Source organism: Hydra vulgaris, chromosome 03 (genome assembly GCF_038396675.1).
Source record: "Hydra vulgaris chromosome 03, alternate assembly HydraT2T_AEP".
Lineage (NCBI taxonomy): Eukaryota > Metazoa > Cnidaria > Hydrozoa > Anthoathecata > Hydridae > Hydra > Hydra vulgaris.
Genome location: NC_088922.1, coordinates 21,830,945 through 21,854,490, shown reverse-complemented (window position 1 = coordinate 21,854,490; position 23,546 = coordinate 21,830,945). Strand labels below are relative to the sequence as shown.

The window sequence follows — 23,546 nt, the reverse complement described above, 5'->3', positions numbered from 1 at the left end:
ACTATTTCAAAACTTTGAAAAATGGCTAAGTTTTTAAATAAACTTTAACCACAGTCAATATTTAAACAAAATAATAAACATAAGGAAAAAAACACACTTCAATAAATCACATTTTTTTTCTAAAAAAAAAAAAAAAGTTGAATTAATAACATTGGCATGAAATTGATTTGTTCTTTGATATGCGAACGATTCTAACTTTATTTGTTAAGTACGATGCCATGGTATTGAGATAGACTTGCGAAAAGGAAGAGAAAAAGTTAAGTTTTACATTTTTTTTTAATAAATGTGCTACAAAAAAAAAAAAAAACACGCACCGATCTGTTGTGGTAATATTGACTAGGGTTGCTCTTTATTATACATCGAAATAATTTGCACTTTTTAACTTTTTTTTATCGTCAAAAGTGTAAAAGAAATTTTGAATTTTTCATGATATACGTTGCAACCGTTCTTTAAAACGCCTTAATATGCTTATTACGTATTTCGAGAGAAACGCAATTAAAAAAAATTAGTGGGAGAAACTCTTTGTAAATCGTTTTTTGAAACAAATAATTTTTATGATTTTTTTTCAGAACTCTTTGAAAATATATATTCAATAAAGTTTTTAGACAGCTAAACTAGCTTATTTTGTAAAAAAGTCAAAATTTATTTTTGTTACCTTATGGCGTTTTGAAAAACGGCTACACAACAATGAATAGGAAAATAATGTCCAACTTTAACAACCTACGGTAGAAGTCCATTATACTTCATGCTGTATAAACCTATATCATTTTAATGATTTTAACATTTATGCTATCAACATATAGGTATTTAAAACTTAAAATAATCTTCTGTTTTACTCTTTATACAAGGTTAAAATTAATCAAACTTTCGACTCCGAGCTTCTTTTTTATCAACATAAAAACAAAAAACTTACGAAAACTACTACTACTTGAATTCTCTACTACTCTTTTTTTTTGAGTTGACTTGTATTTACAAATAATTTTAAATCAATTTTAGTAATTCACATTAATATAGTTTAATATAAAAAACCTGCTATGAATAACGCAATAAATATAACGACAAGAAATAACGAGGAATACTTATTTATTTAAAATTAGAAAAACTGGATTGAATTTTTGGTAACATTTGTTTAATTCTCTAGGGAGAAATATAGGAAAATTTAACACATTGATACTATTGAACTTTTTTTTGACATTAACTAAACAAACGCTTCATTGACTGTTTTAAATAGCCAATAAACAATGTAAAAACATCGAAGTGACACCGAGTATACATAATAGTAAATAAAGAAATAATGGAAAAGGAGAACACTAAGATGCCTTATCCCACCTTCAAAATATTACTTAGTTCTTGCTCATACAAATACACTATAAACCATATTGTTAAATGTTTTCAATATACTATTTAATGTTTCAAAACGGATTTTCATTTGTCTTCCTACAAAAAATATAATCGTTTATAGAAAAAACGTTCTAACAAATATTTACATTCTCTTTAAATCGCGTGTTACAAAGAGTACATAAACATTTCGAAATTCCTAATACACTTTTCATAACAAAACAACTGAACTGTGAGATTTTTATAAAAAAAAAGATCGAACAATGGCACAATGAAACCTATGACAAATATAATAATAATACAAAAAAAAATTCAAGGTATGCCGATTTATATAAATAACTTAAAACATTAAAAAAAACATAAAAATATTACTTTGATTTTAAAAATTTTTATCTATATTTTAACATTCTAATCAGTTTTGTTGGTACTGTTATTTATCATAACTAAATTTTTATCTCCATCATCGCTCTCTAAATTGCTTTGCTCATCGTCACTTCTATCATCTTTCTCCACTTTTCCGGCAGCTCTAAACTTGTATACCATTTTACCAATTAAATAACCCCAAAATAAATGTAAACCAAATAAAACAAAACAAGCTCCAAGCAAAATATAAGGAGCTGTAAAAAATGATCGAAGATGACCAGCTAGTTCGGTATTGTATCTCATCCATGTATACAAAACCCAAACAGGAAAATAAATCCAACGAGTTAATAAGAATGTCAATGCAAACACCACAAAAAGTGTGTCACATACACGCTGGTGCTTTGCATAGTTTGCAACCTTTGCTGCTTCCAACCAATAGTCAGCCGCATCATGCAACCAAACAATTATAGAACCAATTCTAAAGTGTCCAATTATATAGGATCCGCTCAATAAGGTAATGGTCAAAATATGATGTACAAAAAGCTGAACAAAATCTTTACGTTTAGTATCAGTAAACTGGGAACAAAGAAGCGACGTATAAAATGATGTTTCTAGTATGTAGTACCACTTAAATTCAAGAGGCAGTTCTTGATGTTTGATAAAACCAACAAAACAAAGTTTTATATCCCAAATCCAACCTGTTGGAATGAGTATGTAACTTCCATAAGCAAAAAAACATATATACACAAAACAACGCCAACAACTTTCTTTACTTTTTTTAACCAAAGATGCTTTAGTACTCTGCTTTCTTCGTTTGTTAAACCACCTGCTACATTTTTGTATACTCCACCCTGTTTGAACACTAATCTCAGACATTAAAATGTCAGAAGGATGTTGAGTAGTCTTTAAAAAAAGTTCTTCGCATAATTTACTAGCTTCAGATTTAACTTTAATTATGCGTAAAACTTTACATATTGGTACAGCAATAAACCTTTCAAAAGCAAATCTAATGATTAAAAAAAAAATGCTAATTAATGGTATAATGTAGAGATCTGATAGTTGTGGGCGAACTATGTCAGTTTTTTTAAAATCATCCCAACTGAATTCAATTGGAAGCCAGAAATGTTCATCCCAGATTATATCTAGTATTTCTTCAAACATTTTTTAATCTAAAAACATAAGATTTTATCTTTAAATATTTAAATCTTAATCTAAAATATATTATGTTATTAAATTCCATATAGAATTTCATTTATTTTATTCATATTTTCATTATTTATCATTTTAATTATATATATATATATATAAATATATATAAAAATAGGCCTCAGTAAGAGAGCTTTAGCTCTTGCTCTCGACCACACTCCCCTATAACGGTTTCGAAGTATAATTTTTTCTCAAAAGTATAATTATCATGGTAACTAAAATGAAAAACAAAGTCATTTTTTATTATAAAAATGACTTTGCGTTTTTCAAAAAAATTAATTGCATAATAAACTGTAATAAACTTTTTAAAAAGCTGTTGGAAATTTTTTTTTTAAATGCAAATGTTTTTGATTAAATTGGACTAACTGACAAATCTAAATTTATGAACTCAGTATATTGTCAGTATAATCTATGAAATATAAATTATACTAACAAAATATAAAACTATTTAACTAATAAAAAATTAAATTATTACACTCTAAATTATTGCATAATATATTTATTTCATGTAATTTCATATATTTTAATTACTATAATACATTATTCACTTTTATTGTAGAATTTTTAATTGTTGTAATAACTCTTAAAATGCATGCATTCTATTACAATAAGAAAATATAAAACATTTTTTATAAGGAGAATCTTTTATAGCTCTTAGTCAAATCTTTTATCAAGTAAAGTTAATTAATGGATAGCTAGTGTGAAAAGACAACACTCGCCTAAAAAACTTTTTCACAGCGCAATAAATGATGTTTGTTATGTATATATTATTGTAACATTTACATTACAAACATATACTTATAACAATTTAAAACCAAATTTTGTATTTAATAAGCTATTTTTCTAATGAATAAACAGATAGCTCCTGCAAAAACCAAAAGCTCTCATAAGAAACTGTTTACAGGAGCAGCTCGCATGGCTCGCCATGTTTGTTTTAGGAGAGTATTTCTCAACACTAGCACTCATTTACTCCCGCCAAAGCGGGAGTAAATGAGTGCTTTATATATATATATATATATATATATATATATATATATATATATATATATATATATATATATATATACATATATATATATAAATATATATATATATATATATATAAATATACACAAGACCAGTGCAAGACATTCCAAAGGTTAGTGAAAAAAATATTTTAGTGCCTTAATAAAATAAATTTTAAGTTTTTAATGCATTTTAATCCAAACTTTTCAAAAAAATTTAAAAAGTAATTTATCTTAAAAATAGTACTTTTCAAGATTTCAGTAAAGAAAGTTTCACCCGCAAATATTCAATATTTAAATCAGCAGCCATTTTATCATTGATCATAAATAATTTTTTGATAATTTTCAATTTCAAAAAAGATTTCTTGGCACTAGCCACTGTTACCGGTAATGCGAGAAGAATTCTCGATGCAATAGATACATTCACGTAGATTTTATTTTAATCATTTGCGTACAAATATTTTGAAGCATTTTCAGAATCTAAATTTTCAGTAAAAAGAGAAAAATAAGAAATTAATTTAAAACTTCATTCCTCGCCAAAAATATCCTTTTTTCCATTTTCTGCTAGTTTCCTTTCCAATGCGATGCAATAAGATTTTAAAACATCTGTCGTAACTGTTGAGAGCTCTTTAATATCGAACAAAAAGCTAAAGGTGCAATTCCAGCATTCAAAGCATTAAGTTGATCTTTTATTGTAATAGTAGGACATTCAAAAATCTTATTGAAAACCTCTTGTTTATCCTTTTCTTTTGGACATTTTTTTCCACATTTTGTTCAGGTTCATCAAAGAAACCTTGCTTTTTCTTATTCTTGAAACAGATTCTGCTTCAAAACTTCCTTTTAAGCCTCTGAAATATAAGTTAAAGCTGATTGAAGTTGTTTGCTTGTTAAATTAGTTTCGAATAAAATTTTATGCCAAACTATGATTGAACACAAAAAATCAAAGCTTGTTATTTTTAAAGCAATCGACTCAGCTGTGATTTTTGCAATTATTTTATTAGCGGTTTTAGCCGCATCTTGCAGTGCTTCATAAATTTTTGGCATTTCAAACAGAAGAGTTATTACAGAATCGATGTGACTTGAATTATTAAATGTAAACAATCACATTTAATAATTCAAGTCCTGCTGAACCTGATGTGAATTTTGCTCTTATCCTCTACATCTACATATCAAACCAGTATTGACATTTGCTACTGCTGACTGGTGTACAATCAACAATGATTGAAAAATACACGGACTTTTAGACATTTGGACAAATTTTGGTTATAATGGATTTGCCAATTAGGTCAATGATTTCATTAAAGATCTTTCATTAAAGATCCAATTAGGTCAATGATTTCATTAAAAACTCTAAAATTTTACAAAAAGTTTCCATTATTATCTCGATAGACTTTATCACAAGAGTCTCTGATTGACAGATTTTGTTTTGCCATCATAATAATTAAGGAAATTAATTCTTTCATTAAACTGTCCGAATGTTCCACTTCTTTAATTAAGTTTTTATCCATAGTTTTATCAATTAAGTTTCCGTTCGGTAATTTATTTTTTAGATCCGTCCACTGGCTGTGGCAGTCAAAATGATCAAGACTTTTTTCGTGTTTTTTTTTAATTCGTGAAATATGGCGTCGTTCGTTAACAACATTTTGAGCTTACGTTATAGGGAATAAAGAAAAAAATCTACAGCAAAAACAAACAACTTTGTTCGCTTTTTTTGAATAAATTAAACACGTTCTATGATACTTTTCACCACTATCCATGATGCGGTAAAAATAATGATTTGAAAAACTTAAATTATCAAATTTTTTTGGATAGTTATTAGAATCTTCTATGAAACTGTTAGATTCTTTGATAACAGCACATTGATTGAAATCACTGTTTAAATTTTCCTGCCAATCGCTAATATTGTCAAAACATTCTGAAGTAGCAGCAGTTTCAATCAATCCTTTGTTTGAATAGTTTAAATTGGGCTAAAAGAATAGTTGATTTGCTTTCATTTGCATAATCAATCATCTTGAATTATTGGACTTTTGTCGGCCATTTCATCATGATGAGTTTTAAAGAGAACTTTTCTTAAGACATTTAATTTTATTTCAATAGTTACTCTATTTGTAGGCATTTTTTAAAATTCCCATCCAGATCTCTTCTCCATTATTTCTTAAAAAAACATTCAATTTAATAACAATAATTAGATTACTTTATATAAAAAGAAGAAAATAAAATATACTTACTCAATTAAGAATGCTAAAACACTTTGAAAACAAAAAAAATTGTTAAACGCAAAAAAAAACTACTTTTAAAGCTTTAATTTCTAATTTAATTTATAAAGAAATTCTTCTTTAATGAAGTATTCTTGAAACACGAATACTTCATTAAAGAAGCATTTGCGTTTCTTTGGAATTCAATTTCAATGCAATTCTTTAAATAGTCAGATTCTAACTCTTTAAAGAAAAGCTTTTTTTAAATTTAACTTAGATTTAAACTTAACTTGACTTAGATTAGAGTTATTAACTTAAATTAGACTTAACTTAGATTAGAGTTGAAAAAAGCTTTTCTTTATTTTAAATTGGTTCATTTTTGTGGCATAAGTAAGAACAATACTACTAAACAATGTCAATTATTAATTAGCAGAAAAATGCACATGCTTGATTTTGTTTCTTATTAAAACATTCCAATGTTAAAAGGGCGGAAATCCAACAATGAAAACTTTTGGGAAACTAAAAAAAACTGTCTTTTCCCCCATAGTAAATTTTTGTTAATAATTTACTGCGGGGGAAAATGGAACCTGTTTCGTTTATTCTTTTTTTTTTGATGAGGATGTTTTTACCTTGAAAAAAAAAACTATTGAACCATTAACAAAAATTTACTGCGGTGGAAAATGCAGTTTTTTATAGTTTCCTGAAAGTTTACATTATTGGATTTCTGTCCTTTTAACATTCACCGATTCATTCAAACTGATATAAAATTTAAGAAAATTTAAAAGTTTTTTTAAGTTATTATAGTTTTTTACATAAACTAATATATACTTATTCTTACATAAATAAGTATATAAATTTTATGTAATTATTCTTATAAATTTATATATTTTTCTATTCTCAATAAAAAAAATAGGTATTCAATATATATATATATATATATATATATATATATATATATATATATATATATATATATATATATATATATATATATATATATATATATATACACACCCACACGTGTATATCCTTTGGACTCTCCAATTGGATACAGCAAATTAATTTCAATTTTGTTCATAAAATTTTTGTATTATTTGAAACTTTTAATCAGTTTGTACAGATTTTAAAGCAAGCTTAGAAAGTAATCAAATTTTTTTTGGAGGTGCCATTATGGCCTGGATTATGCTTTTAGTGATCTTTATCCTTTTTTGCTTCATTAACTTTTGTTGATTTGTTGCTTTCAACAAGACTCTTTTTACAAGTGCTCAGTAACTCTGGATTATGTAAATCTTCAAAACTGCTTAGGGCAGTTTTGAGAATTTACATCTTTCACCAACACCAAAAATCAACACCAAAAAATTAGATTTTGTGCTAAAATCCAATGAGACTCACCAATGAATGCTTATGACATCAGTTTAAGTTACAAATTACTCATAAAAAAAATATACAACACTAAATAAATTTAAATTCAGTGTAAAACACTAAAAAAAAAAAAAATTAAAACAAAAATTTAAAAAAAGCCTTTTTTTTATATCTTCCCATGGATAAGAAAACGTGAGTTTTTGGTATCCATGGTATCCAACAAGGGGAATTAAGTTTTTTTATTTGCTATATATATAATATATATACCAGGGGCTATTCTAGACTGTTTTCGATGGCGTAGACCATATTTGGGTGCCGTTCAAATAAAAATTTGAGGACCTTTTTTTTTTTTATTATGTTTTTTTACGACAAATATTGTTTTGCTTTTTTTTGCGAAAAAACACTGATTATTCGCTAAATTCCTCCAGGACAGGGGGTACTGCCAGCCAAATTTTTTTCCTAGAATAGCCTCTGTATACATATGATATATATATAGATATATATATATCAAGCCTTTTCAGAAGACACATGCGGTTGCACACCTTATATAATCACACATACAATATTTTACTTTGTCAACTTGGTCAGGTCTCCTTAGATGATTTAAATTAGCGCATTTAAAAAATTCACCTCATAAACAAATGTAAACTTAAACTAAAACTTAATTATTTAAAAATTGAAACTTTGATATTTTCTAATGTCTACAAAGCAAATAGTATATTAAAAAAATTATCTGTTACTAGGATTTAAACCATCAACCACAGTAGCATTGGTAGGATTTGAAACATCAGACCACAGTTGCACCTCATGACACAAATAATCAATCTATTTACTACATCAACAAGGCAATATAGGAAAATTATTAACTTTAAACAATTAATTGAAACACTTTTAACTATAATTAAGTTTGACTATCAATTGAGATGGTTATAAATTAAAAAATATCTTAGTTTTATGCTTTTATTTTCTCTGGTTTATACTTTATTTACTTTATCATTTGTTAAGTTTGTTTTTCTTTTCAGTTTATGGTTTGCTTTTTTTTAAAAAAAAAAAAGTATGCCTGGTCATATAAGATGTGCGATCGCACACGTCTGAGAAGGCTTGACACATATTATATATATACATATATATATATAAATATATATATATATATATAAATATATATATATATATATAAATATATATATATATATACATATATATATATATACATATACATATACATATACATATACATATATATATATATATATATATATATATATATATATATATATATATATATATATATATATATATATATATATATATATATATATAGATCTATAGTTTGTTGGCTTTGGGAAGAGCGGAAGGAAAAAAGTGATTCTTACGCCAACATATACGTCACTTTTAATTACTTTTAACTTTCGTCCAACATTTGCGTGTTGGACGAAAGTAAAAACCATTAATTTAATTACAAATTAATCGTTTTTTAAAAAAACCACAAAAACGCAAATTTAATTGACCAGAATATTTTTAAAAACATTCTGAATTTTTATTTTAATTTTTTTTAATAAAATGTTTTTATTTTTAATTTTTTTTAATAAAATGTTTTTATTTTTATTTTTTTTACTGTAAATCATGCGCTGACTCGCAAGGGAGTGCTGCTACATCGACTGACAAATAGCCTGACTCGCAAGGGAGTGCTGCTACATCGACTGACAAATAGCCTGACTCGCAAGGGAGTGCTGCTACATCAATTGACAAATAGCCTGACCCGCAAGGGAGTGCTGCTACATCGACTGAGGGTTTGGTTGGGGCAGGCAGTCTATCATTATTAAAAAAAAAAAATTCCGGTCTTGCATTTTTATTTTTACTTTTTGTCAACAAAATATGGAAAAAACTTTCGGACAACATCTAAGGGTTCTATATATATATATATATATATATATATATATATATATATATATATATATATATATATATATATATATATATATATATATATATAAGCAAAGAAAAAAAAAATTTTGTATAAAAAATTACAAAATGTTTTGTTTTTGAATAAATTTTAAATAAAATAATTATAATATAAATTTTTTTAAATTGCTTAGTTTTATTTGCTTTAAATAAAGACTTTTATTAATGATCAATAAATACTTTCTCAATACTTTTTAAATGTGACAACGCCGGTTTTTCCACTGAGGTCTTCATATATATATATATATATATATATATATATATATATATATATATATATATATATATATATATATATATATATATATATATATATATATATATATATATATATATATATATATGCCAAGTGGACCAAGTTCAAGCATGGACATCTCAGATTTTTTATGATGATTAGTGGGTTTATTCATATTAATGAGTTAATGAGAAAAGCGAATCCAACATAAAAACTTTTGTGGTTCATGAGATATGAGCATTTAAAATTTATAATTTTTTCAAAAACTAAAACTTTCTTACTTGTTTTTTTAATATAAACAACTCTCTACTCTACTCTACTCTAGATTTACAGCTTTAGATTTGTTAAAAAACATTAGAATTACTAAAAACTCAATCTAAAGTCTAAAAAGATAATTTTTGATGGGTCAATACACAAAATTTGCAATTTATGAAGTGAAAAAATAATTTTATTTTTAGTACTATGTATATTCATAACTTTCAGAAATTTGCTGATGTTATATAATTTAGAAAGAAATTAAGAAGTACTAAAAATTGCTCAGGGTAAATTTTTTCTTTACTTCAAATCTCTAATTTAGGATAAACATTGCTTTTAATAATAAACTTGTCGTTTGCTAATTAGAATTGATTAAAGTGATTTCAAACTTTTTTACATATTATATAAATAATTATTTCATAATTAGTACAGTAGTACTAATTATGAAGTATTTATTTATAAGCCTTAAATTATGCTTGAAATAAACTTACATTTTAATTAGCTTTAGTCCCTCTCCCCTTTTGGGGATATCTATTTTTAACATGCGAATATTATTACAGAATCTTTTTGTTTTAGAAGACCTTATACTTCTTTTTTAAATTTATTCTACAAAATATATGTATTCTATAAATTCTAAATTTACTCTATAAATATATATAATTTTTTATTACTATGTTCTTAAAAGAACATAGTAATAAAAAATTAGTAAAAATTACTTATCAATTTTTCTATTTTACACAATGTTTTGTCTCTAAAGACTCTTCAGAAGATTTTGAGAAGTCTTTATTAATAAAACAATGCATAAAATAAAAATTTATAAGTAATTTTTATTAATATATATATATATATATATATATATATATATATATATATATATATATATATATATATATATATATATATATATAAATATATATATAAATATATATATTTATATATATATATATATATATATATATATATATATATATATATATATGTATGTATACACACACACACACACACACACTCACACACACACACACACACTCACACACACACACACACACACACACACACACACACACACACACACACACACACACACACACACACACACACACATACACTCCTTATCATTATCCATAACGCTGCAATTATTTATTTAACATTCAAGTGTTTTTATAACGTTACTTATACAGTGCTTAATAAGTAACGCTATGCATTGTATAAAGTTATCGTTTATTTTTCTGTAATCCTTTATTTATTTTATAAAAGTATGTGTTTGTATAACACAAAACATACTTTTATAAAATAAAGGATTACAAAAAGAAACATTATGCAAAAACATTTTCTAAAGATTTTTGTAAGTATTATATATGTTTTTTACATGAATTACTTTATTTAAAAAAATTAGTTTTTAGACAGACCTTATAAAATTCAATTATAGATAAAACATTGGTATACAAATATACAAAAATGTTGTTCGTTGTCTGTGAAACTAGTTTTCTATTTAGTATACAGTTCTTCGCCTATTTTTATTCAAACGAAAAAAACATAAAAATAAAACATATTACGTACATGATTTTAAAGTTATCAACAGAGGTACATACTTTTGCGTATTAATAAAATTTATCAACTATCAAAATTTTGGAGGAAAAAAAAATAATCGCTTGCTTTCGATTTCATGTCATGTTATAAGAAAACACCCTATCTAAAATCACATGTTTTTTGTTTTATAGAAACCATGTATAAAAAATAAATATAAAATAAAGCTTTTCTATTGAAACTGGTTTTTACGGTTACTATATGTTTTAAAAGCGAATCTTTTCATGTCTTACGACAAAATTTACGTCAGTTCATTAGTTAAAAAAAAAAAGAAAAGTAATCTATATTGTAAGATGAAGCAACATTAATTCAGCCATATCATCAAATAAAGAATAGATTTATGTTTATAGATTAAATTAATGCTAAAGCTTTACATGAAATTTTGCAGTTTGCAAAAGAAAGTTTTCTAATACTTACAATCTAAAACTTTATTAAAAAAAATTAAAACATCTTTAATTCAGGTACCAATAAATTATAAATTATCGATAGGAAACACTCAATATTTAACAAATTAAATTAAATTTTTATAGTTTCTTTTTTTAAATATACGTATTTATAAAATATAAAAATGGCCAGAACAAGATGAATATATGAAGGGTCCAGGGGGGAAACGACGAGATCACAAAAATCCCATTTTGAGATAAATCTAAAGAAACTTTCACCGCTGATAAAGACGTGCGCGTTTATTAAGTGCGTATTAAATAACTACTGCGAAATTATCCATAGAAAAATGATTATTAACGTTAAATTAATACTTATTTAAGCAAAAACTTATAGTAAAAAATTTAAAGATATATGACGCCACACTGTAAAGGGATGGGATGGGCAATTTTAAAACGCTTTTTTCGTAGGATTGCCATTGTTTTTTCCTTTTCGCAATACAATATTCTAAAAGCGGACAAAAAATGCTACTAGATGGCACTAGCCTAATTTTTTCAGGCAAATCTCATTGTTTTCCCCCTGCACCTATCATATGTTTGTCTTATCACCAACTAAAACTCCTTAATACTCCGCAAATAATATATGTTTACACTAGGCACTTCACACGATTTTACTATTATCTTTATCTCAGGCTATAATTAATACCAAAGTACGCGGATAATAAAGACGTTTTCAGAATGAGTTCGTTTTTTAAATTTGGATGGTTCCCAAGTTATAACAAAATGGTTCCCAAGTTATTGCAACTTATGTTGGGCTCAATAACGCCTATTTTGCGTCAAGATTTGTTGAGTTTTCCTTAAGGATTTATGGCACCAAACTTTGATAACAAATTTATTTTTCAAATGTTATCAATGAGAAAGAGTTTCATTGAAGTTTATATGCTAAATTATTTCTATTTTTTTTTTTTTTTACTAAAGAATCAAAGCATTCAATTCTACAAATTATTATTCTCATATTAGGGGCGCCTAGGTAAAGATCCCACTGCTCGTTTGCCCCATTTGGGGCAATAGGATCAAAAGCTATAAAAGCTTTGTTAAAACGTGAAAATTAACTTTATATAAAGAAAAAGAGCTTTTTTAGATTGTCAGAGTGAACAAATTCATTTACATTCATAAATATCAAGAAAATACCTAAAAATTTTAGTGCTTATTTTCCACATTCAGGGGAATTGAATTGGGAATTGGGCAAAGAACAATCAAAGCTCTGTAAAAACAATAAAAATTAATTTTAGTGAAAAGAAAAAGACCTTTTCAAAGAAACAATTAAAGCTCTGTAAAATAATAAAAATTAACTTTAGTTAAAGAACAAGTGCTTTTTCATATTGTCAGAGTAAACAAGTTCATACACATTCATAAAAACCCAAAATATAGTTAAGAATTCCAGTGCTCGCTTGCCCCATTTGAGGCACTTGGGTCAAAGGCAATGAAATTTCTGTAAAAACTAAAGAAATAAACTTTAGTTGAAGAGCGAGAGCTTTTTTATATTGTAAGAGTAAACAAATTCATATACATTTATAAAAACCCAAATTTTCCTGAAAGAAATGTCTTTGTAAATCATAGAAATGCAACGCATAGCTTTGTCCAACCACTATCTGAAACACTACATGTACTTTCTTTTGGGGCATTTTCAAATTAAAAACTTGACAGACTTAGTAGTTTTTGCTTTAAATATGAAATGTGGTGGAAAAGAGTTATCCATTGCATTGACACAAGCTATTACTTTGATTGTTTCCCGGTTACCTGATTGACGGGATTGTAGACACTTAACTCTTTTTTTAGCAACTATTTTTCCAGGACAATAATCAAACTGCATCCCAGTCTCATCCATATTCCTAATGTTTTGCGGTTTCTGAAGTAGGTTGTCTTCTGTTAACACATTTTTAAGAATGGAAAAATATTTTAACACTTTACAAACATTCATACACTGATGTACCTTCTGGTTGACATTAAGTTAAATCTTTGTGCCTTTTGCAGATCTCCACCGCACCATTTTTCTGTAGGAGTTCCATTCTTGAATGCTTTTTATGTTTTAAAGCAAAATTTTCAGCATACTTTAGAAATTGCAATCCGATTCTTAAAGCTGCATGATTATATGCAAAATCAAATAATTTCTTTTCTTCTTCATCATCGAAAATAGTTGGATGTCTGGGTTTAGCTCCCGTTTCCGTTACTCCCGAAAGTCAAACTTGTAACAAACATCCTAGAATGTCTAAAACTTTATATGCTGAATAATTCTATACATTACCTATACATGCATATATATATATATATATATATATATATATATATATATATATATATATATATATATATATATATATATATATATATATATATATATATCTGTGTTTAATAAGTTAAACACAGTTTAAAGTACTTATTGACTCATTAACTTGAAAACATTTTTTTTAAATTTATCAAATTTTAAAAAAATGTTCTCAAGTTAATGAGTTAATAAGTACTTTAAACTGCATATTTATAAATTATAAAGTCTGAATATTGTATTTTTACTTCAAAGCAATCAATACAACCTTGAATTGTCTTTCATATCAATATCTCATTATTCTTAAAACATTGTGATAACCTTGAAAATCTACTCCAATCAACAAAAATTGAGTTTGACAATTGGTATATTGGAAACCATATTGAATAAAAAAAGCCCACAAACTAGCAACTTAACATTCAATGGGTATTCTTATGAACACACACCATCTCAATCACATGCAGGTGGTGCATTATTATATATAAATAACAGACTCGCCTATAAACTTAGAAACGATCTCCACATCTATAAACCAAAAGAATTCAAATCTATCTTCATTGAAACTATAAATCCATAAAAATCAAAAATTATCGTTGGCTGTGTTTACAGGCATCCAAAAATGCCTTTAGACAACTTCCTATCATACTATTTTAACCCGTTACTCAAAAACCTACCAAAATAAAATAAAACTGTATTTATTTCAACATTGATCTGTTAAAGTGTAACACAGATTCATATATTAGAGACTTTTTAGACTCACTCACCTCAAATTACTTTCTACCTCACATTTCCACCCTACTCGTATCTGTAAAACATCAAAAATATTAATTGACAACATCTTTTCAAATGTTAAATCAAATATATATAAAGCAGGGAATCTTACCACCACAATATCAGATCGTCTTTCCCAATTTCTGATAGCTTATAATATTCTTAAACTACCACCTAATAAAAAGCTCTTAATCCACGAAAGAAACTAGAAAATGAATTTGCATTTAGAAACGATTTTCACAAAATTAGTTTAGACAGAGAACCAAAAATATACCCTGATAATTGTACTTAGTCTCTTGAGAATATCATTTCCAACATTATTCTACTGTTTGATATCCATGCGCCTTTTAAAAAGCTCAACAAAGAAAATATTCAATTCAAGACTAAACCATGGATATCAGATGAACTCAAGTATTTTCCCAAGTGGTATTTTCCCAAAAAACTTAAAAACTACTAAAGTTAAATCTATTTTTAAAACTGATTCAAAACTATTAATGTCAAACTATAGGCCAATTTTCCTCCTCTCCAACATTGATAAAATTCTTGAAAGACTAATGTTTAACCACTTATACAAATTCTTCAATGAAAATAAACTGTTTTTTGAAATTACTATTTAGTTTTTGAACAAACTACTCTACATCACTTGCTTTATTAAGTCTAACAGAAAAAATTAAAGATTCTCTGGATGGAGAATGTTTAGATGTGGCATTTTTATCGATCTTCAAAAGGCATTTGACACTGTAGATGTTGACATTTTACTTTATAAGTTATCTATGGTATTAGAGGAATTTCAAATTCTTGGTTCAAATCTTTCCTTACTAATAGAACTCAATTAGTATCCATTAGTGGTGTGAGCTCAGACCTGAACAATATCAAAGTAGGTGTTCCTCAGGGATCTGTCCTTGGCCCTTTATTGTTTCTTATTTATACGGGTGACATGTCTAAAGCTTTAAAATTTTGTAGAGTCCAACACTTTGTAGATGACACAAACCTTCTCTATTTTAATAAGTCTATAAAAAAAATCAACAAATATGTTAACTATGACCTTAAAAAACTATGCAATTGGCTAAATGCCAACAAAAATTCCCTCAACTCCAAAAAAACTGATTTAATATTATTTAAAAGACATCACAAAAAATGATATCAGCAGCTCAAAATTAAGTTAAATGGGAAAAAACTTTGGTGCAAAAAATTTGTAAACTACTTGGGTATAAAGCTAGACGAAAACTTAGCCTGGACTTACCATTATAATGATTTATCTAATAAGTTGAATAGATCCCTTGCCATTCTGTCAAAGCTAAGATATTCTATACAATAAAAAACTTTAAAATCTATTTACTATGCTTTGTTTCACTCTCACCTCACATATTGCCTTCTATCATGGAGTCAAAACATAAGTATCGTCTTCAAAACATAAAAATCGCCTATTGATTATTCGTCCATGGTTGTTCTCCTTGATTAAGCCTAGTTATATGAGAATGAACCATCCAGAATGTAGACTGTACATATATTTTTTATAACTTACAACATCCTTATGTAAAACATCTATATTTCTTGTAAATATATTGCTTTTTATTGTTGTTGTTGTTGTTGAATTAAAGATTTTTTTGAAAATCGGTAATATACTGTAATATAATAAGCTAAATAATATTTTTTGATGTGCTAGAACCCAAAAAGGCAATTCAAAACAGTATATCTTATACTTTTCGACAAGTTTTGACAAGTTTTTTTGACAAGTTTTGACAAGTTTCTTTGACAAGTACATATACTATATGTACTTGTCAAAAAGTGTAAATAAAATAAACTACAGAAAAAATGACTTGAAAAATTTTCTAGTTTCTTTTTTAAGAAACTTTGAAGAAGAACCTCCACAGATCAACATTTTTTTTTAATTTTTGCAAATTAATAATAATAAATTCCGAAAATTATTTCAAGTAAAAAATAGCACAAATAATAAAAAAAAGGAATGAAAAAAAAAATTCCAAAAGTTACTTTAAATTTTTTTTTTTATATAATCCTGACCTAGGACAAGTTGGCAGCAGGATTAAGTCATTTATATTCAGAATCTTTAATTAGGAAGTGCTAGAAATTACACGGAACCTTTCTAATTGACTATTTCATCTTTCACTGTAGTAATGAAAGAATTTGCACATGCGCTGAGGAGATTTTTTATTTTTATTTTTTTTTGTGGTTATAAACTGCTCCAAGAAGTCCTTACGGTCTTATCGCAAAGCACCGCGGAGTAATATTTAAACAGAAAGTTCACGCTTCCTTCCTTACCAATAACGCATAAATGGCCAGAGCCTGCTTCGAACCAAAGATCTCTAGTTCTGAAGCTAGAAATTTAAGCACAACTTTACGGTTATAATCTATTACGGGCAGAATCAAACAGGTTACTAAACCTTATAGGAGCGACAGACCGGCTCGCTCTTACCCTTCGCGCTGCAGCGAAGGAGTAGATAGTCAAGGAGTACCTCCAGCTCAACGTAGAGAAAGAATATGTAAACCTTGCATCCGTTAGGCAAACAATTGCGTTCGTCATCAACATATGACAAGTACAGAGCGCATCAAAAACGTTTTTAAGGCTCTCACCGTTGTGCTCAAACCACAGCTTGTTTGTCTGTGGCAATAGTGCCTCCGCACAAAGCAACATCATTAAGGCAGGATTCGCTATAAATAGAGACTCGTCTAAAGAAACAAAGCAAGATAGAGGCTGCCATATATAATTTGTCAGTTAGTGGCAGTTCTGTCCTAAATACAGCAAGATCTTTATATACATAAACACAATGACTGAACAGAGCAACTTGGTTCGCTCTAGCCACTTTATAACAAAATCTCTCAGCGAGCACAACTCAAAACTACACAGTTGAAGGAAATACATGCAAGACAAATTTTAATAGAGCTGTAAAAGCCCTTTTATTATACTATGAGCAAGTTTTAACTCTGTTGTACGTAACATCATCACAATGTATAGAGAGAAGCTTACGCTGCCCCAACAGATAAAGCAAATATATTTACACCTTACCATGAGCACTTAGAATCAGAAATATCGAGAAAAAAAGTTTTATTTTTAATGTTTTGTTTAATTAACTTATTAACTTTTTGTGGTACTAGCCCATAAAAGTTTAAACAATCAAAATAACTACTTTTAATACAATATTTGTAAAAAACTATTTGTATTAAAAAAAATTTAGAGTAAATATAATAAAAACTTTGAATATACTCAAGCATAGAGTCAGCAAAAAATATTTTACCTACATTTTCAAACAAATATTTCTCAATAACTAGTCAGAATTTGAGTCTAAATTTTTACACAAAGGTTAACAACATGTCGATTAAGGGATTTGACCAGAATCACCATCATAACATTTACAGTATTAAAATGGCGGCATTTTAAGGTAAGATTCTAATGTAAAATGTGTGCTGCCAAAATCAATAACTCAACAGCAGCAAATTATAAAAATCTCTTTTAGGTCAAATCCGTTCACAGTAATCAGATGAACAATTGGTGAAAGTTAGTTAAAAAGATATTCTTGTTCAAGGTTGAAAAAAGCGTTCATCGAGAAAACGCAAAAAAACAAATTAAAGCAAATATAAACAATAAATATCTTTCAAAATTTCTAAATACATGTGAGTTATCTTTACAAAATCCTTTTCTTATATCTCTCAGCTTATTTCTTCTCAGTTTTGTTACTTTTTCCCAACAAGAAAATATTTTCCCCAACGGAATCCAAGATGCTGAAATGTTTCTTAATGTGAAGCGTAACCCCTATTAAATGATATAGCTACTAAGAAAACAGCTAATTCTAAAATACTTTTTGAAACAAAATGTGCTTTCGAGCATTTTCCCCAAACTAATAGTTAAAGGACTCATTAGGATTTTTTGCAAGGTTGTGTAAACATATTTATAAAAGTTTCTCAGAACTGAGTTCCATTAATATTGGACCTAATAAGTTTTTGGTAACAACAGGTAAACTCAACTTGTTTTTGTAGGTGTGTTCTCCAATAAGTGTTCTCCAATAATTTTTATACAAAGTAAAGGCAATAGAAAATGGCATATTCATTATGGTTGTAAATGTTTGAATACCTGCAATACCTTAACCAATCTATAACTTTACCACTATATGCCATAACTGTGCAATAGTTAATTTCATGTGCTAACTTTTTTCAAAGCTTACTATTTTGAGGAGATATAAATTGAGGAGAGGTATAAGAAAACTTAAATGCTGAATAGAAACTACATTCTATACATAACTTAAGTGAAAACCCATGGTGTTCATTTCCAACATGTGTAAGTTTAACAGGTGAGTTACTGTCAGAACAACGTAAGAACTCCTCAAAAAACTTTAACTTAGTGCAGGAAAAAAAAAAAAACTGCTGCAGCGGTTGTTCATTTTGTTTTTAGCACTGGAAAGTTTTAGTTTTGTTTACGTTTACTTATTTTTAATGACGCATTTCTTTGAAACTAAACGAAAAATGGCGTCTTTAAACGGTTTATTTATGTTGATTTTTCAAACTTATTTTTCAAATGAGATAGCTTAGTTTTCAAATAAGAAGCTTTAGATTTAATTTTACATTTTTTTTATTTTTGAATAAACTTTTATTTTTATAAAAACAACTCCTGCTTGAAGTTACTAAATACCAAAAATTACTGGTACCTATTCAGTACTCTTTATATTATAATAACTCTATATTTTTTTTAACAACAACGTTACTTTTAAAAAATCGCTTCTTTGTTACATTACAAAGAAAATAGTAGGTCGTATGAAAAAAAAAAATTTAGTCACAGTTAGTTTACTATTTCCAGTCAGTTTTTTTATTTGTTTACCATTTTTCTGGATCTATTGGTCGTTTATTAAAAACAGGGCTTGCTGGCTCATATTAAATTACTTTTAAATTTTTTTCATATCTTTTTTAAATTTTTCATTTTTCTCTTAAATACATGTCACACTTTTTAAGACAAATTTAATAAACGTTTTTCCAAAGTTTCAGAGATAATTCATCTACCTTAAGAGCATTTTATTAAGACATTGTATCTTTTTTCCTTAGCAACGGATTAATTAAGCTTTTAACTTGGTTGCTAGGACATTTTCTCCCATTATAGAAGCATATTTTTACCGCAGCTTTTAAGCTTTGAATGCTTGATATCACTTCTATCTTTTCCGAATTCTTTTATTTTACAAAATACGGAAATAGCTAGGAATTGCTTTAGAAAAACTCAAAATTCATTTTTAATGCACTAAACACAACCAAACACTAGTTAATAATCCACACAACGGAGTAAGATGGCCACCAAATTCAAGATGCCATTGTATGTGACTATGCAATGTTACAAACACACACACAAATTTTTTTTTTTGCACTCGTTCACATTAATTTTTTTCTTTTTTTTTGTTCTTTTTATTACATTTTAAATAAGCATTTCATTACAATATTTAAAATACAATTATATAATAATAAAAAAATATATATACAGTAGAATCCCGTTAACTCGGACTCTGAATGGGTATATATATTTTGTCCGACTTAGCGAATATCCGAGTTAAGCGAAGCTTTTGGTATGTATAGAGAATTCAAAGGGAATTGAAAATTTGTCCGACTTAGTAAAAGTCCGACTTATCCAGGGTCCGAGTTAACGAGATTCTACTGTATAATGATCGTAATTAAAAAATAAAAGAACGCAGGGACTCGTAGAAGACCATACGGTCTTATCGTTGAGTACCGCTAAGCGCTAAGAAATGTTCGTGTTAAAATTTATAGCAGATAAAAAATAAGTAACGAAGTAAGAAACTTAAAATATTCCGTTATAAATACAAAATGCATTATATCTATTATATATGTAGATTACAATTGTTAATGATACATGTATAATTTTTATAAATTCATGTTTAAATTGAGGGTAAATAGGAAGATCACTAAAAAATATTAATTGTAAAAATGAGTTCTTTAAGCTTTCGTTTAAAAGAAAAGTAGTTACTTTGATGAATAAAATCCTCAGTAAAATTTTTTAAAACTATTTTATTCCATAAGAATGTTCGGCGATAATTAATACAAAATTTAAAAAGATTTGTTTGAAAAATGGGCTGCTTAATAAAATTATCATTGCGTAAAATGTACTTATTTTTATCTTTTGATGAATACAAAAAACCAGGTATGAATTGGTTTTACATTTAAACATAAAACAAAGAATATTAAAAATAATAAGTTCATATATGTTAAAAACTTTTATTCCAAATAATAGAGGCTTGGCATGAATTTAACGATCTTTAAAATATATAAGATGTGCTACTTGCTTCTGCTGACAATAGAGAGGCTTAAATTTATTTTTTTTTTCTACTACCCCAAGCAATGTTTGCATAGGTTTTATGTGACAATAAATAAATGAGTGATATAATTGTACTAAAATATGTTTATTTAAAACATTTCTGCTTTGTACAATATTCCTATATTTTTTGGAATTTTACTTGATAAGTTTCTAATGTGATTTTTCATATTGTGTGATGGAAAGTATGCACATATTGTGTAATGGGAAGTATGCACATATTGTGTGGGGAAGTATGCACATGTTGTGTGATGGGAAGTATGCACATATTGTGTGGGGAAGTATGCACATATTGTGTGGGGAAGTATACACATATTGTGTGATGGGAAGTATGCACATATTGTGTGGGGAACATAATGTGTGTGGGAAGTACGACTGAACATTGGTTTCTACATATTTACCGTCAGGTTGTGATACCTAAAATCTGTAAATAAATATACTTTGCGAAATAATTTATAAACTAAACCTTTTTTTTAAACAAAGTTTCATCGATTTCATATAAACTATCGAGCACCTTGTCTATAGAATAAAATTGTCCTATCTAATTTTGATTTGTCAATTGTTCAAGTTTTCCATTTTTAAAGATAAATTAAAATTAAAACTATATATTTTCATCTAAATCTTTGTTTATTGGCTGTATGTCATTAAATTGTTTTTTAAATCAACTGTATTTCTCTCTCTCTCTCTCTCTCTCTCACTCTATACATATATATATATATATATATATATATATATATATATATATATATATATATATATATATATATACATATATATATATATATATAAATTTCTAACTATATTCTAGGAATTAAACTTAGAAATAAAATTAAATAAAAAATAAATCAACAATGAGCAAAGCAACTAAGAGTCTAATAGAATATTCTGATATAGATAAAAATAAACGTTCAAAGAAATTAATAAGTTTTGAAAAATAAAAATATCAAGAAGAAGAACTTCTGGTAGAATTAACATTTCTTGACTTTAAACTTATCTCTTTGCATAGTTTGAATTTATAAGTCATATAATTGCTTTCCTTAATTATAAAAAGACACTAAATGCATGTAGCTCTTGATAAAAAACGGTTCAAAAATATTTAATGGTTTAGTGGTTGCAGATATGTCTATATATAAACTTAGGTTTATATATGCATTTTCGTTTACAAAAATAAAAAAACTGATTTTTCAAAACGATCGGCATCTGCCGATCTTAGTAAACCGATGGTATTTAAGACCGATGCCGATGTCGATGCATCGGCTAAAGGGTCTATGCATCAGCAGGCCGATGCCGATTCCAATGCATTGGTGCATCCCTAATATATATAAAATATCTTTTAAATGGTTTAGGCGATAAAACCTTCAAGATCTTCTTTTCAAATTAACTCTATACGATTAATAGTTATAAACTACATGTTAATAATAACTGTTAACGCATAACTTGATAATAAAAAAAAAAATTTCACAAGTAAATAAATTTCGTAACAAAATGTTGAGTAAAATAATATTTAAAAAGTAGAACATAAATTACTTTTTTATTACAGGTTCATCAGACCTATCGATTTCCAATTTTACTAATGGCCTCTTGGATGATGGCTCAAATATCAACCAATAAGTCAATAAAGCAATAAGCGTTTAAATTTTTCTCGAAAGTTTTTTAGAGTTAAAACTATGGAAATTATTTTCAGAAGATGAATGGCAGCCAAAGATCCTAGATTTCGTTTCTAAAACAATCAACAACAAAAAATGATATAGTTAGTAACCAGAAGTTGTCGCTCTTGTGATTTAAGTGGCAGAAAATTGCGAAGACTCCAACGCGGGTGACGAGAAAAAAGACTGCAAAGATAATGAAGATTTTATTGAAGATGCAAAAAAAGATAAATAAAAAAAAAGAAGAAGAATGATTGCCACTGAAATATGTATATATTTTTTTGGTAATATTTTACACCATCTTCTATCATTTTAGCGTTGATGTCCAGCATATGTGCTATATCTTTTTTTTTAATTAAAAAAATTTTGTTTGTCAAGTTCTTAACTTGTAACCTGAAATAACCCTAGATTATCAATATATACAATTAAATATACACGATTTAAACAGTTTTTATAACATTTATTGTCGGCCATATTGAATCAGCCATTTTTCTTTTCCTGATTTTTTTAGCGAATTTTCAATCAGTAACCTCAAATCAAATTTTCCACCAAATTTTAGGTAAATCAAACAACGCTTTTATATTTTGACCAGTTTTT

The 23,546-nt window shown here is 26.9% G+C and overlaps 1 protein-coding gene and 1 long non-coding RNA gene across 2 annotated transcripts; one reads left to right on the top strand and one right to left on the bottom strand.

Moving 5' to 3' along the window:
- Positions 1-1,327: 1,327 nt before the first annotated feature.
- LOC100214724 (ceramide synthase 6) lies at positions 1,328-11,625 on the bottom strand. Its single transcript, XM_065792636.1, has 2 exons — positions 11,481-11,625; positions 1,328-2,870 (listed from the first exon to the last, which is right to left on the bottom strand). The coding sequence occupies exon 2, from the start codon at positions 2,860-2,862 to the stop codon at positions 1,747-1,749; it is 1,116 nt and encodes a 371-aa protein (XP_065648708.1). The 5' UTR covers positions 2,863-2,870; positions 11,481-11,625; the 3' UTR covers positions 1,328-1,746.
- LOC136078023 (uncharacterized) lies at positions 10,914-23,280 on the top strand. Its single transcript, XR_010637449.1, has 2 exons — positions 10,914-11,265; positions 22,844-23,280. It is a non-coding gene; the product is annotated as an uncharacterized LOC136078023 (long non-coding RNA).
- Positions 23,281-23,546: the final 266 nt, after the last annotated feature.